At 39.7% G+C, this 17856-nt stretch overlaps 1 protein-coding gene across 1 annotated transcript; it reads right to left on the bottom strand.

Moving 5' to 3' along the window:
* Positions 1 to 383: 383 nt before the first annotated feature.
* LOC123947950 (olfactory receptor 10V1) lies at positions 384 to 1313 on the bottom strand. Its single transcript, XM_046014291.1, has one exon. It carries the CDS (start codon positions 1311 to 1313, stop codon positions 384 to 386), a length of 930 nt encoding a protein of 309 aa, XP_045870247.1.
* Between the last annotated feature and the right edge of the window lie 16543 nt (positions 1314 to 17856).

Here is a 17856-nt window from a genome sequence, read left to right as displayed (position 1 = left end):
CAGGTACCTCTAGATTTTTAAATACTTGTGCTGTCATCCTGGATATATCTTTTTTAGTCATTTTTGTTTCTTTTTCTAAAACATGAAGACTATGGTCCTTACTATGGGCTAAGTGAGATAACCCACAGGAAGTCCCTAGCAGATAGCAGGTCCAATAAGTGTTGATGCTTGTCCATCCATGCCCAGGACACCAGGCTGCCCTCCATGATACAGCTTTATTTCCATTACACAGTAGCATTCATCTCTTCCAGTGATCCTAGAATAGTGATCCATGCTTCAATTTGCTGAGGACATTCCTGGCTCATGTTGTCTCAACATAGTTATTAACAGCATTCCACTCACTCTCTAACATCCAATTTCAATACATCATGGGATCATCCTACCTAGAACTTCCTCAGTGCCTTCCTTAGGGCATCTTTCAGTTCCTTGTTCCTTATACTGTAGATCAAGGGGTTTAGAATGGGAGTGATGAAGGTGTAGACCACGGACACCATCCGGCCCATCTCAGGAGAGTAGCTGGAACCGGGGGACAAGTATATAAAGCTGGTGCAGCCATACTGCAGGAGGACCACTAAGATGTGAGAGGAACACGTGGAGAAGGCTCGGTGGCGCCCTTCTACTGACCGGATCCGTAGAATGGCTGCCACGATGAAGACGTAGGAGATGGAGATTAATGACAGGGGGATGCTTAGGACGATGAAGCTGATGATATACAGGGCAGTCTCGTGAACATGTGTGTCTGCACAGGCCAGACGCATGACTGCAGGCATGTCACAGTAGAAGTGGTAGATCTCGTTGTTGTTGCAGAATGGGAGATGGAAGATTAAAATAGTCAGTGGCAGTGAAAGCAGGAACCCCAGCACCAGGGACCCTACTATCAGTTCCACACACAAGAGCCAGCTCATGATGTAGGTGTATCTTAAAGGATAACAGATTGCCACGAACCGGTCATAAGCCATGACTGCAAGCAGGACACAATCAGCTCCACCCAAGAAGACAAAGAAAAACATCTGGGTCCCACATCCAGGGATGGAAACGGGAGTTTTGCCCATTGAAAGGAGGTTTGCCAAGGCCAGGGGGGCAATAGCAGATGTATAGAAGATTTCCAGAACTGCCAGGTTAGCCAGGAAGAAGTACATGGGGATGTGGAGGGAGTGGTTGATCTGAATAAGGACCGCAACAGTGATGTTTCCACTGAGGCTGGCCAGGTACATCACCAGGAAGGACACAAAAATCCCCATCTGTATCTTAGGGTCAGTGGAGAATGGACGAAAGAAGAACTGTATCTTTGAAGTTTTATTTATTTCTTCCATGGGTAGTGTATTTGATCTGGGAAAAGGAAAAATGGCATGTGTCTCTAGGCCCCTCCATTGCCAAATGATGCATTTGTTCTACCCTGTTCATTGTTAGAGCACTTTCTTAGGTACCTCAGCGATTATGTGCACACACTTTTATGTTGGTGCAGATCATGGAAGGTTATAATGCACGCGTTTGGCACCCCTCACCTTCCCAACTCTACCCTCAAATACAAAGCCCGAGAAATCCTCAGCAGTGGGGATTTGGATGCTCTTTGCTTTGATTTTGGTGCCTAGCACAGTGTCTGATATAGAAAGCTTTCCAATGGGTATTTGCTGAATGAATTAATGAGTAAAGTCAATCTAAAGTTCAAAGTTACAAAATAGATAAAATAGGACTTTAATTCATTATGTGAAACTTGAAACAAAAATGTCTTAGGAAAGTTTCATTAGATGTATGCTACAACTTAAAGAGAGCGGTGGTCCTGCTACATGGATAATACAGCACAAAACGCAATTTAGCTAAACACAGAGAGATGTTATTGACTCATCCTTCCTCTCCTTTACCCAATTTGTTTCTAAATACTGATCATTTGTCCAACAAAAAATTTCTTATATCTATTTCTTTGGTCCTTTTCCACTGCCCTAGTCCGTCCTATCCATTGCTATCTGATGTTTGGATTCTTGTGATAACCTCCTATCTCTTCTCCTTCCTCTTCCATTCATTGTCCATCCTGTTCTCCATGATCACATCACCCATCTGCTTCGGTGCCTCTTTTTGCTCACATGACAACCTTCGTGCTCCTCTGCTGATTAGTCCAGTCTCTCTTGGACATGACTGTTTGAGGCTAATGCCACTATGGCCCCAATTACCCTGTCATGTACCATATGGTGTACTCAATGGCCTCTTCTCCATCATTCCCCTTCCTGTTTCTCTGTTCTCTTTCCAGTTAGAAATCTAATCTTCTCTCTTTTGCCCAACTTTTAAATTCTTGGTCATGTTCTTCTTTTATAAGATCTTCCTAGGCCACTCCAGTTTAAATCTCTCTCTCCTTTCTCTGAAATTCTGCGTTGGTCAGTGTTATGATTTTAGTGCTAATATACTGTCTTTTGCTGTATCTATTGGTTCTTTCCCAAATTATATTCTAGGTTCTCTGAGGACAAGGTATCTTATGACAAATGGTCATTTATTCCATGTTAAGTGTTAGGTATGGTGAAAAAGGATCTATGTGCATTCGTTCCCTTGTTCCACAAAACTACTTTAGGAAGCCTGTACTATTATCACCCATTTTACAGTTGAATACAGGCTCAAAGAGGTTAGGAAATGTTTTGGAGTCACATGGTAGAAAGTGGGAGAGCCAGGATATAACACCGTCTTCTTGACCACAGAAGTCTTATGTTTAATCTAAGTTCATACTACACCACTTCCCTATATCCTACTTCAGATTTCCCAAGTGGCTTTGTTATTTAATGATATTTCAGCCATAGGTAGAACTCTAGATGGCCTAGGTAAAAGGAGCACCTAAGATATGAGACCAAAAACATTAGATTACATTATTTTCAGACTTGAGAGACAGAATTACAATCTAGACTATTGTTTTATCTAGTAAATTCTGCCCCTAACAATGCAACAAAAAGAAATTCTCTCATTTCTTTTATTTATTTATTTTAAAAAAATATTTATTTGAGAGAGAGAGCAAGAGAGCATGAGCGGGAGGGACAGAGGGAGAGGGAGAGAGAATCTTAGCAGACTCCACGATGAGTGTGGATCCCCATGAGGGGCCCAATCTCACAACCTTGAGACCACTACCCTGAAGCTCACAACCTGAGCTGAAACCAAGAGTTGGATGCTTAATTGACTGCACCACCTAGGTGCCCCTTCCTTCTTTCTTTTATAAGGAGCAGAGAGAAAGGGTTTGGTTAAAAACTATGATATTTGGGGGCACCTGGGTGGCTCATTGGGTTAAGCCTCTGCCTTCCGCTCAGATCATGATCTCAGGGTCCTGGAATTGAGCCCCGCATCAGGCTGTCTGCTCAGCAGGTCAGCCTGCTTCCCCCACTCTCTCTGCATGCTTCTCTGCCTACTTGTGATCTCTGTCAAACAAATAAATAAAATCTTAAAAATATACTATGATATTTGGGTCAAGATAGAGGGAGCGTGGCTTAATTCATCCTACATGAGAGAGAGCATGGGGACAAAGAGAAGGTTCTCTGAGACCCAGGACTCAGGATCCTGAGTGATACCCAAAGAGTTTTCATAGGAGCCTACAGTTTTAATCTCCTGCCTTCTGGTGGCTAAGAGTCCAGTCCCAAAACCAACACAATACTTTTGGGTTGAACCAAACCTATGTAGGTGATACAAATGAATAACTCATTTCATAAGAACACTAGAGATGAAAAGTCCCAATGATAACTTCTGTTCATTTTTTTTCTTACTTACCACCTCTGTGGACACAGGAAGTCCACCTAACCTCTTGGACATTAGTCCACAAGATCTCTTCAAAACACTTGTGTCTAAATGCAATGCATAGGCTACATTGGCTTCATTTTATTTCAAGGTCTAGAAAAGGGAAGAGGAAATTAAACATAGAGAGATACAATGAAATCCAGGGGCCTGAATAAGAAATCCAAGTACTAAATTATCCATCTACTGCCTAACTAGTCTCTTCATTTCTTTATGCAAAAGTTCCCCACTCATTGTGATCTCTTCATTGTGACAAGATGAAGATGTAAGTTAGGTTCTATCTCTAAGCTATATCAACTTTAGGTTATATGAAATGCTTTTGTTAATGCAAAGAAGAAACCAATTAGGCACATTTCAAAAGACGGTCTGGAACTTTCAGATATTCCTTCTATATGATGCCAAAATATTGAAGTAAATGTTGGGCATTGTGCAAACAAATAATGAAATGCTTTGCTGACAATTCTTAGTATAAATCTGGAGTGAGGGTGGTGGTTGTTCAGGTCTGTGCATGCTTCCTAAACCAAAATAGTACATTCTAGAGTCTACAGGATACAAAACTGTGTCCAGGACAAAATGAAGTTCCAGGATCAACATGGTGCAGCTTTCTTAAAAGGTCTCTCATAACTTGAAGGTTTTTGGAAAATCATTTCATATAAAAGAAACTGGAGACATATACCTAAAAGGAAGATCTGCATGAATTTTGGGGGATAAAAAGATTTCCATGAAATTTCTTACTTGTGGTTGCTCACCAGGTCCTTAGGAATATAAATTGTCTCTAATGCTGATAATTAGTACTTATGTAGAAAAGTTTTAGATGTACTGATTTAGACCATGGAATGGCTATTACCCAATGAAAAATAATTTTCCAAACTTCCCAAATATACAACTCTGATTTGGAACAGCTCCTCCCTTATTATTCCAAAGAAAACAACTAAAGTAGTAGTCAACATTTTCTAAGATAAGTATGGCTTAGAGAAAACTCCCAGGGGATAGCCAGTCTGTGGAAAGATGGTTTATTATCTCCTGTGACTGGTTACCATCACGCAGTGAAGAACATGGCTCCATGAGTTCTTTGTCCTTCATGTAATTCCTGTCCAAGCTGACTAGTGGCCCACAGAAGGTCACAGATGCCCAGAGAATCAGAGGACTGCCAAGTGATCAGGTCTATCTCTTCTGAAAAGGTTGCTGGATTTGTTCAAGGTCCCACAAGTGGGTCCTATTTTTTTTTAAAGATTTTATTTATTTACTTGACAGACAGAAATCACAAGTAGGCATAGAGGCAGAGAGAGAGAGAGAGAGGAAAGGAAGCAGGCTCCCTGCCAAGCAGAGAGCCCGATGTGGGGCTCGATCCCAGGACCTTGGGATAATGACCCGAGCCCAAGGCAGAGGCTTTAACCCACTGAGCCACCCAGGTGCCCCAGTGGGTCCTATTTTAATTCATCATTTAAATATACAAGGTACTGTAGAGGATGCGAAGATGATTGAGATGCCATCTGTGGAGTCACAGGGACAAGACTGTTGGCTAGATTTTCCCTTATTCTTGTTCTGTTTAAAACACTTGTTCCTCCCTTGTCAGTTTCACTCAATTTGATTTAATTTAATTTGTAGACAACATTTATAACACAGGGAGACAATGTGGTTAAAAAGTAGTTTTTTAACTAAGTCAGTAAACTGACTCTTTGGTTATATGACCAATCTTAGGACAATTCATATATTAAAAAAGCATATAATTTGGGGGAGATGATGCTTCCAGGAAAGATGGTAGAAAGTAGGCTATGTTGGAATAAATGATGTGTACACAAATTCCAGCTTTGCTACTTACTAGTTTTGTGATTTGCTAAGTCACTTGCCCTCTTTAAGACCCCATTTGTTCAGAATAGCACCTCACTTCTTCACAAGGTTTCTGTGAGGTGAAAATGAAATTATGTCTGTACAAGAACCTACTGGAATGTCTCGCACATATTAACTGCTCAATAAAATATATTGATTCATTGATTCCTTCCATTATCTATCTTTTTAAAAAATATTTTATTTATTCATTTGACAGATAAAGATCACAAGTAGGCAGAGAGGCAGGCAGAGAGAGAGGGAAGCAGGCTCACTGTTGAGCAGAGAGCCCAATGTGGGACTCGATCCCAGGACCCTGAGACCATGACCTGAGCTGAAGGCAGAGGCTTAACCCACTGAGCCACACAGGTGCCCCTCATTATCTATCTTGAGACTGAAAAAGATTTAAATTGCTGAATGGGTAGAATGCCTGGCAGGTCTATCTGATGTTTTCTGGGAAAGATTTTATGTTACATCTGGTTCCACTTCTAGTTTCCTGTGTCACCTTACATTGCAGAAATCCCTCTTTAAATAGAATGAAGAATGACCACTGTTTCATAAGTTAGTTGTTACAGCTAAAAGAGAGCTTATATAAAATGTCTTGGCTTTGGGTTTATGTGGTCTAATTGACTTACATGGCATTGTACTGAATATAGCACAAAGTTAGACTCACCTGAAAAGGAAGGTGAAATCTTAACTCGGAAGTGTCGATTGCGGGGGAAACAGAGAAGAACAATGTTATAACCATCATTCACAGGGCAATAGTCCTGTCTGAAGCAAAAGTATTTGTGGCTTTTGGAGATGCTCATACCAGCTGTAAGGTCTATTCATACCTAGTCAAACAAAATGTTCCAACATCAGATATATCCAAACAAAAGGTATATTCATCCTTACAAGACATTCTTGAATAACATTTTCTATATGCTTGAATATATATAAATTTCATATACTAATTATGAATTCAGAAACATCATTCATAAAATGAAATTCAAATTTTGTATGCATCTATATATCTGAAGAGATTAGATGTCTGAAGAGACTCCTTACTTTCTGGAAGAAGCTTCTGTAAGCATTTCCCGGCAGTAGCATCTGGTAAGAAGGAGCACCAATGGGATATCGATTTATTGTTAACACATTGAGTCATATGGAATTTGTTTCTGAAAGCCAGTGATGGTAGCATACAGGCAATTTCACATGGTTCAATACAATACTTTCACAAACATATTTTGAATATGTCAAATGAGATATTCAAGCATGTGACAAAAAGTTATTCTCCTTCTGAATACCAGTGGGTGACGTTTATTGGGCCCTGGTACCCCGTGCTAATCATTTTAAAGGCATCATTTCACATAAGTGGTCCTTTTCAACAGGTCAAAAGACAATACTCAACAGGGACCTTTATTGTCTATATTTTTTCAGATGAAGAAATTCAGGCTTCTGGGTTTGACTGATTTTCCCAGCTGTTAAATTGCAAGGTAGAATTTAATTTCTATGTCAGTTTAGAAGCAAGTGTAAGCTTCTCTCAGTCAAATAAACTGTATTGTCACTGAGCAATGCACAGTCTGTGAAGCTGAATGGTAAGTGTCCTATAGAGAAAACTTTTAAAATTCTAATTGACCCTTGTCAGCAAAGCTATTTCATTGGAAAATGATGTGCCACAAGCCTTTCTCAGTTCATTGAAAAGTCAATGCTCAGTCCCCTAATTTGTGATCTCTCGCTTTCCTTTTTGCTCCTTCTTGTCTACCTCCTCATCAACTACCCATTTAATCAACAATATTTACTTTAATAAATCCTTTAAAAAACATTTGTTAAGGCTCTACTCTATGCAAGGCACAGCTCAAGTGTCTAGGAGAGGAAGGAAAAGTGTAGAGAATGAGAGAAGCCAATGTTCAAAGAGTTCAAAATTGAGAGCAATAAAAATAGTAAAAGTCAAATTCATTTAAGTACCTTATGTAAAAGGACAGCATGCCCAGGGAGCACGGGTATCTCTCTCTTTTTTGCAATAATTTTGAAAAATTGCATGTAATTAGAATTATTTTTGAACATACAAAGGAGAATCTTGATGTGAAGGAAGCTTGTAGTCATTCCTTTTGTAATAGATGTTTCCTAATTTTTTAACTTATATAAGTTTGAAGTTTGGAATGATTGATCTTTTTAAACTAGAGAAAGCCTTTAAACTACTGGCATCTGTATGTTTCAGTGCTCCTTAGCAATGAACTCTTAATCTGATGTAGAGTATGATTCCTTGACCATTTTGGACCGAACCTCCTTCTTGCCATTCATCAATCTGAAGAGCATGAATTTTGCAGCGTGAGTTCTTGAGTTCCCCTTAAACCATCCGGTATAAAACATTGGTTCTGAGTAGGAACTGAACTTTGACTCTGTCTGTGAAAAGTTCCATCCGTAGTTTCTCTTCCCTGGCCAGTGCCTACCACAAAGCTTGACCTAATTACAAGCTAGGGATTTTCCTAATCTCAAATCTGGAGTCTGGGTGGAAATTCTTACCTTATACGGGCTTGTGTGGACTGCAAGCATTTGCAGATATACTTGGATCCTTTGCTAAACACTGGGGACTCTGGAGTCTGCCCCTAGGTCCTTCTGTCCTCAGAAGATCCCTGGGCAGGGATTCTCACCACTTCTAGATTTCACGTATCTCACTGATCCAGGGCACTATGTGAAAACACGTCTCAAACTCAACCGATTCCTATCTAATCAACTCTTAACTTGAAGGCATGTTCCATCCTGCCTTTTTCTTCTTTGTATAAGGTAACATCTAGGCTTTACCACTACATCTTCATAGCCTAAAACCTATCTTTGAAGTTCCCCTGACATTCAGACTCAAAATTATCATCAAATAAGGACATTCGTAACTAATCTGGCTAAAGGGACATTCTTGGTCCCCTGAGATGACAGAGATCCACCTGGGAAGCATAAAGCAACAAGATTAAATACAGTGTTTCTTAAGAATTAAAATTGCATCAGGATTACCCCATTGGTACATCTTCCCTGGGGACTGTCTTTCAGTAACTTGTTGATAAATTCAGCAATGTGGTGAGTTGAGGGAAAGAAAAAATTATTATTTTCACTTGACTCACCTTGAAATCATGTTTTTTAAAAAGTTAATTCCTACATGCAGCATTCTTTTTCCCCTTCTCCTTCTTCTCTCCCTCCCCCTTCTCCTCCTCCTCCTTTTTTTCTTTTTTTAGCGGGGAGGACATATTCTGTAATATCTCCTGCTCTCTTTACTTCTGGAAAATTAATTCCTCCTAATTTTACTTTATATTTCTGGTATTTCTTCTTGGTCTACTTTGCTGGTTTCTTCTTTTCCCCTAACTTCCACTCAAGCTGGGTCTCAGTCCTAGGTCCTCTTTTCTTTTTACATGTTTTCCCCCCTGATGATTCACTTTAGTTGTTTGGCTTTAAATACAAGCAATGGACTGATAATTCTCAAATGCATTATTTCCAGCTAACCTTGTCCTTGAACTTCAGACTTGTATATTCACTATTTGACATTTCTGTTAGATCACTAATAAGTGTCTTCTGTTCGATACATCCAACATCACACTCTTCACTCACCATCTACTTGGGTGTTCTGTAATGAACCATCTAAATCCTGACAGTAGTCAGTCTCTCAGTAATATTTGTTGAGATTAATGAAGACTGATGCTTCATTCAATATCATCCAAAGACATGGTTTCTTTTAATGTTTCCTGGAGAAATGAAGGACCATGTAGAGCTTTTTCTTTTTAGAAAGATCATTCACAAAATTACGGAATGAAAAGGGATTTTATTTTATTTTTATTTTTTTTAACACAATAAAACTTTGAAAAGGGATTTTAGAGGTTGTCTAAGTGTTACCATCTCTGATCCCCATATCTCAAAGGCCCTTTGAGATTATTAATGGATTTTCCAAGGTAATTTTAATATTTCAAAAGCTCTAACATATATATTTTCCTGGGATGATATTATATTATTTTATATTATTATATTATTTTATATTATTATTACTTGTGTTTTTGTTTATTTGATAGAGTTGGGGGGCACCTGGTGGCTCAGTCTGTTAAGTGTTCAACTCTTGATCTTGGCTTATGCCTTGATCTCACAATTGTGAGTTTGATCCCCGCATTGGGCTCTATGCTAGGCATGGAGCCTATTTTAAAAAAAGTTGTAGGTAATAATTTTCAAAACATGGGGTTTGGAAACTGTGTAGGTATGTGTGTGTGTATATATATATATATATATATATATATATATATATGGCTAAAAGAGTGATGCCTGGGTGGCTGTCAGTTAAGTGTTTGCCTTTGGCTCAGCTCATGATCCCAGAATCCTGGGATCAAGTCCCACATTGGATTCCCTGCTTAGCTGGGAGCCTACTTCTCCCTCTCCCTCTGCCTGCTACTCCCTCTGTTTGTATGCTAACACACTCTCTCTGTGACAAATAAATAAATAAATAAATAAATAAATAAATAAATAAAATCTTTGACAAAGAAAAAGAAGACTAAAAGAGTAAGGCTGAATTCAGACAGACTTGGATTTAAGCCTTGGTTCAGCCACTGGCTGAGTGTGCCTTTGGGTATGTTAATTCAACTTTCTAAGCCTTGCTTACCTTACCTGCAAAGTGGGAATGATAGTACCACTCCTCTTTAAAATTTTGACTGTGGGGTTCATAGAGAAAACACCATAAATTTCGTGTGGTGCAGAGAATGTTGAGAGCTACTGATTTCATTCATCATTACTTCCAAATATTCATCCCAAATATTTTGTGTTCCAGCTGAAATTGGCAAATAAGAATTGTATAATTTGAGGTATGTAATGTGATTTTTTATATATGTATACATTGTGAAATGATTACCACAATCAAGCTAAATAATATATCCATTACCTCATACGGTTACTTTTTTGTGTGTGGTGAGAATACTTAATATCTCTCTTCACATAGGAAATTTCAAGTGTACAATACATCATTATTAACTGTAGTCAACATGTTGTTACAGGTGGCATCCAGAATCTATTCATCTTATAACTGGAAGCTTGTAATCTTTGGCCAACATCTCCCCAATTTCCCCACACCCCAACCCTTGAAAACCACCCTCTACTTTGTGTTTCTAGGAGTTCAACTTTTAGGAGTCCACATATAAGTGATATGACTCAGTATTTGTCTTTGTCTGGCTTATTGGACTTAGCAAAATCTTCTGGTTCATCCATGTTCTCACAAACAGCAGAATTTCCTTCTTTTTCTTGCCTAATTACTTTGGCTAGGACTTCCCATGTTAGGTCGAAAAGAAGTGGCAAATAATCCATTTATGCTCAGAACTGCAGAAAAGTTATCTGATGGACTTCAGCAGAGATGCTTTATGAAAAACTCTGAATAAAATAAGAATAGAAGTGAACTGTTTAAATATACTATAGTTAGCTTTCAGCTGCTCTGTGAATATTTATTGAGTACTTACTGTGTGCCAGGACCTGGGAGTACAAAGGGGAATAAATCAGAAAAGATTTCTGCTCTTGTGTCTACATTATTGAATGCTGCTTCTGACCTAGGCATCTCTTCTAAGTACGTCACATGTATCACTTACTCTGCATAATTACATTACAAAGGAGATGCTACTATTACTCTCATCTTTCAGAGAAGGAACCTGAGGACCAACATGTCAAGTAGCTCACCCAAGGGGATGTAACTAGCAAGCGATGGCACCAAAATTCAAACCTATGCTGTCCCTAAAGCAGGAATCAGCAAACCGCGGGCTACGTGTCCCATCTCTGGGCTGTTTGTTTTTTGTAAAAAAATGTTTTATTGGAATGCAGCTGTGCTTATTCATTCCCCTGTTGTCTACGACTGCAGCAAAGATGAGCAGCTGTGACAGAGGCTGTACGAACCACAGAGCCTAAAACACATACTTTCTGGGACTTCACAGAGAAAACTTGCTGACTCCTTCTGTAGAGCCTGATAACTTCATGTAAAAACGACTCTATTAAAATCTCACAGCAGGCATCATTAAAATGGTGGAATAATTAAACCACATTCACAAAATATCAGGTGCTAGACAGGACGCTTGCCATCACCGTGATTAATCAACACTTTTTGGAGGTTCTAAATAATGCAGTCAGACAAGAAAATGAAATAATTGGTCTCAGATGATAGGATTTTACACTAAGAAAATGTAAGAAATTTTAATTTAAAACTGTCTGTTAAGGGGTCTGGGGTGGGACCTGAGATTCTGCACTAGTACCAAGCTTCCACCTGATACTGATTCTGCTGATTCCCATATTGCACTTAGAATACCAGTGTATTCTTTGCAAGCATGTAGTCTAGAGGGTGGCTTTGAAGTCCCTCAAATTAGATTCTATTTCTAGGTTTCTCTGTTTTAAGATACCTAATTTTGGTCCCATTATTTACTCTGAAACCCCCAGTTTCATCATCTGTAAAATAGAGGTAATCATGGGTAATAAGGCACATGACATGCTTAGCAGAAAATGTGCCTATAGTAAGTATTCAATAACTGTCATCTCTATTCATACCTTTTAGAGGTCAAATTTCCTTTGACAACCTGTGGAAATGCAGAGGGCAATAGGAAATATCCAAACTACTTATTTTTTTTTAAACAAAGCCAGTTAGATAAAGTAACCTATTGGAGAGGAGAGCTATGCATCTTTCCCTCACATCTAGCAAGATCTCTATATAATTGATATTTGAGGGGGAGAAGGAAGGGCAGAAGGAAATGGGTGAATTTGATTCTGGGACCACCAGTCATCTCATGTCATCTGAGCTTAGTGACCATCTTCCTGACTTCTCTTCCTTTCTAGGATGTTCTCTGCATCATAGTTGAGTGACCTAGTTGCAACACAAGGGCCAGCATATCCCTCTCCTTAAAACCTCTAGTGGTTTTCCATAACACTTACAATGGAATCCAGACTTCTTACTGTGGCCCTCATATTTCTGCATGATTTCAGCTACCTTCCTCTGGCTTCCTTCTTCCTTTTTCCCCATTGCTGACCCCTTAGCATCCATCCACCCACATCGTTATTTCCGTGCTTCACTACACCAGTCAAATATTCACTGCCTCAGGACCCTTGCACATGCTAATACTTCTCCCTGAATACTTTTCCCCTTCTGTTTATTTTTACACATTCAGGAACCTTGTAAAAATTATTTTATTTTACTTTTTACTGTGATAAGAATACTTAATATGAAATCTACCCTTTAAAATATTTTTGTCATTTTATTTTATTATTAATAAATTTTTACACATTCAGGAACCTTGTAAAAATTATTTTATTTTACTTTTTACTGTGATAAGAATATTTAATATGAAATCCACCCTTAAAAATATTTTTGTTGTTTTATTTTATTATTAATAAATTTTTAAATTTTAATTCACGTTAATTAACATACAATGTATTATTAGTTTCAGGGATAGAATTTAGTGGTTCATCAGTTGCATATAACAGCCAGTGTTCATTACATCAAGAGCCCTCCTTAAGGCCCAACACCCAGTTACCCCATCCTCCCACCCACCCCCTCCTGCAACCCTCAGTTTTTCATTTGTTAATTATGGTTTCCCCCCTCTCTGTTTGTATCTTATTTTATTTTTCCATCCCTTCCCTTTTGTTCATCTGTTTTGATTTAAAAAACTTTCAATTGAAGTTGATATTATATTATATTATATTATATTAGTTTCAGGTGTGCCACATAGTCATTTAACAATTATACACATTGCAAAATGCTCACCACAAGTGTAATTACCATTTGTCACCATACAATATTGTTACAGTGTTACTGATGACAATCCTTAGGCTGTACTTTAATCCTTGTGACTTAATGATTTTATAACTGGAAGTTTGTACCTCAAATCCCCTTTATCTATTTAGTGTACAATATAGGATTGTTAGGTATAGGCAAGTTATATAGCAGATTTCTAGAATGTAGTCACCTTGCACCTGTTCTTTTGTTTATACTTTCAGGCCTCCATTCAAGTCATTTCCCCAGAGGGGTCTTCCTCCAGTCCTTCAGCTGAAATTGCCCACCCCACCCCATGACTCTGCTATATCTTCCATATGCACTTATCATTACCTACAATTATATATTATATATATACCTGTGTATACATACACACACACACACACACACACACACACACACACCCATATTTTCTTATTTCCTGTCTGTTCTTTCTTGTGAGGATCTAAGCTTCACCAGGTGGAGGGCTTTTTCTCTCCTGTTCATGGCTCCACCTCCACTTTCCATATCAGTGTCGGAGGACTCAGTAGGTGCTCAATAAATAATGTCAGATACATGGGCTCAGTGAGGGGTCTTGTAAAGGAGGGACAGGACATGGTTAACCTCAGGCTCTGGCATCCCTCGGGAGAAGTTTCGGGAGACTGGCAGCTCAGCCTCCATGGCCCCCAAATGATAGGGAATGTTGCCAAGCTCTGAAGGAAATAATATTTAAAGAGCCTTCTGCTAACTTACCCTCCCAGTGATCCTCAACCAGCCTGAGGTAGGTTTTGGCATTTGTTTAGAAAAAGTCTCTCTGGTGATGGGTTCCCTCATTTTTATTTAAAAAATACTTTAGGGGCCCCTGGGTGGCTCAGATGATTGAGCATCTGCCTTCGGTTCAGGTCATGACTTCAGGGTCCTGGACCAAGCTCCCTCGTCCGGCTCGAAGCTTATTGTGTGTGTGGGTGTCTGCTTCTCCCTCTCTTCCTGCCCCCCCTGCTTATGTTCTCTCTCTCTCAAGTAAATAAATAGAATCTTTTAAAAAATACTTAAAAATTTAGGTGATTAGACAAATGTATAAAAAATTTGCGGGGTGCCTGGGTGGCTCAGTGGGTTAAAGCCTCTGCCGTTGGCTCAGGTCATGATCCCAGGGTCCTGGGATGGAGTCCCGCATCGGGCTGTCTGCTCAGGCAGGAGGAAGGGAGCCTGCTTCCTCCTCTCTCTCCCTCTCTGCCTGTCTCTCTGCCTACTTGTGATGTCTGTCAAATAAGTAAATAAATAAATCTTTTTAAAAATTTTGCAAAAACACATGCAAACATACTCATTTCTGTCAACACATATTTATAACTATCTATGGTCTCTTAGGACTTTGGTCCAGTTATAAAATTTCACAGCCCTATGATTGTGGTGGAAGGGTACTTGGCCTTGTTTGTTCATACTCAAACTGACAGCCCTCTATTTACACTTCCTGTTTTTTCCCAATACTGCCTTCTCTACTTTTTTCTTCACGAAAGTCTTCTAAACCACTGAATTCATACGCCATAACATTTAATTACTCTTTAACTGTTGGACATTTTAGTTCCTTGTGAGTTGTGTGATTTGCTTCTTTCTTCTAGATACAGGAACAATACTGCTAGAAATAGCTTTGTGTGAATACTACCTTGTTCCTTTGGCTTGCTTCTTCGGAATTAACTCCCAGCAGTGGGAATAGTAAGTACCTGAATTTTTTTTTTTTAAGATTCCTAACTAACAGGTGATGCACGGTCTCCTAGAGATGGAATACAGCAAATCCTTATTCTGCCACAGTCCACAGGTTTAATGCTTCACCACGAAGGTGACAAATGTGGGGACACACTCCTGACAAATCACATGGGACAGGGATTAAGCGTATGCAGTCTTCAGCCTTTTGGCTGGGGTTGAAATCTGTACTTTGATTTCCTCATCTGTAAAACAAGGTCAATAATAGCACCTGCCTTAAAAAAAAAAGAGAGAGGGATAGAGAGAGAAATAATAGCACCTACCTCATAAGTTTATTATGAGAAGTAAATGAGTTAATTGGCAGAAAGTGCTTAGAATAGCTCCCGACATCCAATAAAAGTTAGTATTTGTTTTTTATTTTATTTTTCTAAAGATTTTATTTAATTGAGAGAGACAGAGAGACTGAGCCCAGGAGGAGGCAGGAGCAGTGGGAGAAGGAGAAACAAACTCATTACTCAGCAGGGAGCCCTAAACAGGGCTTGATCCTAGGACCCCAGGATCATGACCTGAACTGAAGGCAGACGCTTAACTGACTGAGCCACCCAGGTGCCCCAGTCATTCTCATTTCTAACGCAGGAGACATCAGCAGGCACCCCATGCAGACTGGCTACTATTTTCATCTTATTCCTTTTTTCAGTTTTGCCGGCTGTGATTCAGGATGTCTGGCTTTTGTCGGTCTGGCTTACCTACTTTTTAAAAAGTTGAGTTGTGTCTGTCATTGGCAAATCGTGTGTGAGTGTGCGCGTAAGGACGAAATATAGAAGCTGCACGTGTGTTGTGTAGCCAAGGGGACAGGCACGTATACCGATGACTCAGGAGTGAACAGTGGAGAGTGAGGGGGTGGGTGGTCTATGCACTGAGTGAGAGGAGCCAGTTTCAAGTTCGCACATCAGCCCTCCCGAGGCTGTGCGTGGTGCTCCAGGGTACCTTCCTTCGGTGTGGCTCTTTCCCGGGAATTGCTGATGCGCTGGCCCTGTTCTATGTGGGCATTTAAGGAAAGCAGGCTGGCTAGAGCAATGGACTTCCTTCACTTTCATTCTGGGGATGATTGACCCCAAGTGACTTGGAAGAAGGCCTGAGTGCATTTGTGCGATTACACTTTCTTCCCGAAACTGTGGTGGTCCATCGTGATGAGGCAAATACTCTCCCTGAAGAAAGATTCTGTACAAATTCTTCACTTTGCTCTAGAAATTTGCAAAACATTGTCCTCTGCAGTTTGAAGGCAATACTGCTTGTCTCTCTTTTTATCATGTTTAAGCTTGTAATGAAGATGATGAGTTATGATGTTTATTATAGGATTTTGGAGAATATAAAACAGGAAAAATATCAAAGACTGGATTTCTTCTGTGGTGCAGAGATTGTAACTTTTTAAATTTCATTTTCTGTGTAGTATTATATCGCCAATATTTTCATGTTAGGACATTGTCCCAAAGTGTCGAATCTTTCACCCCTCCATCAGTGAGCTTGGCAGGGCTCATTTCTCCACATCGTGGACAGCACTGAGGATTATCCTTAAGATCCAAACCCAAAGAAAACATAATATTAAAACCTGACTCACATGTTAAAAAACAAAAATAATTATTTTGCCATTTTTGTCCGACCCCTGTAATTCAGCAGAACAGTATTTTTGGCCTGGCCTGGCCAAGAAGATCAATACGAGGAGAGCTCCGTAGCTTTGGCCATTGGAACGTAATCAAAAATTCCACAAACACCGGAAAATACTTGCATGCATATGCAAGCCTACCTTGCAGCAAATTCAAACTCACTGCAATTTAAAGGTCATGTTAAGGACCTAGTGACTTGGAGTAAAGATATGAGTGGTGAGATGGGGCCATGGGGCATGTTCATGGAGTGATTTCCTGAACTTCCATCCCACCCCATGAGTCACGCTAATTATACTTATAAAAATATTTTGTGACTCAGCCTGTCATAATTGTACATGATACTGTAAGAATAAGAGGTTTCTTTGCTTTTTTTTTCCTTCAGCTTTATTGAGGTATAATTGACAAAATTGAGGTTCTTTTGCTTTTTAAGCTTAGAGTCAATGTGGAGTCATATGATTTCAAAAGTGTTTAAGAGGGATGGGTTTAGGGGTGCCTGGGTGGCTCAGTCAGTTAAGCGTCTGCCTTTGGCTCAGGTCATGATCTCAGGGTCCTGGGACCGAGCCCCAAGTGGAGCTCCCTGCTTAGCAGGGAGTCTGCTTCTCCTTCTCCTTCTGTCCCTCCTCCCTACTTGTGCTCTCTCTCTCTCTCTCTCTCAACGAAATATCTAGAATCTTAAAAAAAAAAGGGATGGACGAAAAGGATGAAAATTTGGGTTGGCCGGAGGGTGATCCCCATAGGAGGGCATTAAACCTTATCCAGGGTAGACCATAAAAACTCAGGTGGACCTATGCAAGAAGACAGAATAAGAGTAGGGTTCACATTTGGTAAACAAAACAAAACAAATTGGATGTTGAATGTTGAAGGAAAAAATACAAAGTCCTAACTGGGGAGGGTAGCTGTGTGAGTTATTTAACTCATCTGGGCTCCAGGTCCACATTTCTTTCCTTCTTTTTTTTTTTTTTAATATTTTATTTATTTATTTGACAGACAGAGATCACAAGTAGTCAGAAAAGCAGGCAGAGAGAGAGGAGGAAGCAGGCTCCCCGCTGAGCAGAGAGTCCAATGTGGGGCTCCATCCCAGGACCCTGAGATAATGACCTGAGCCAAAGGCAGAGGCTTTAACCCACTGAGCCACCCAGGCACCCCTGATCCACATTTCTATTGGCCAAAGATAACACCTGTATTGCC

Source organism: Meles meles, chromosome 8, assembly GCF_922984935.1.
Source record: "Meles meles chromosome 8, mMelMel3.1 paternal haplotype, whole genome shotgun sequence".
NCBI lineage: Eukaryota > Metazoa > Chordata > Mammalia > Carnivora > Mustelidae > Meles > Meles meles.
The sequence above is the reverse complement of the archived record's forward strand: the minus strand, read 5'-3'. Positions and strand labels throughout refer to the sequence as shown.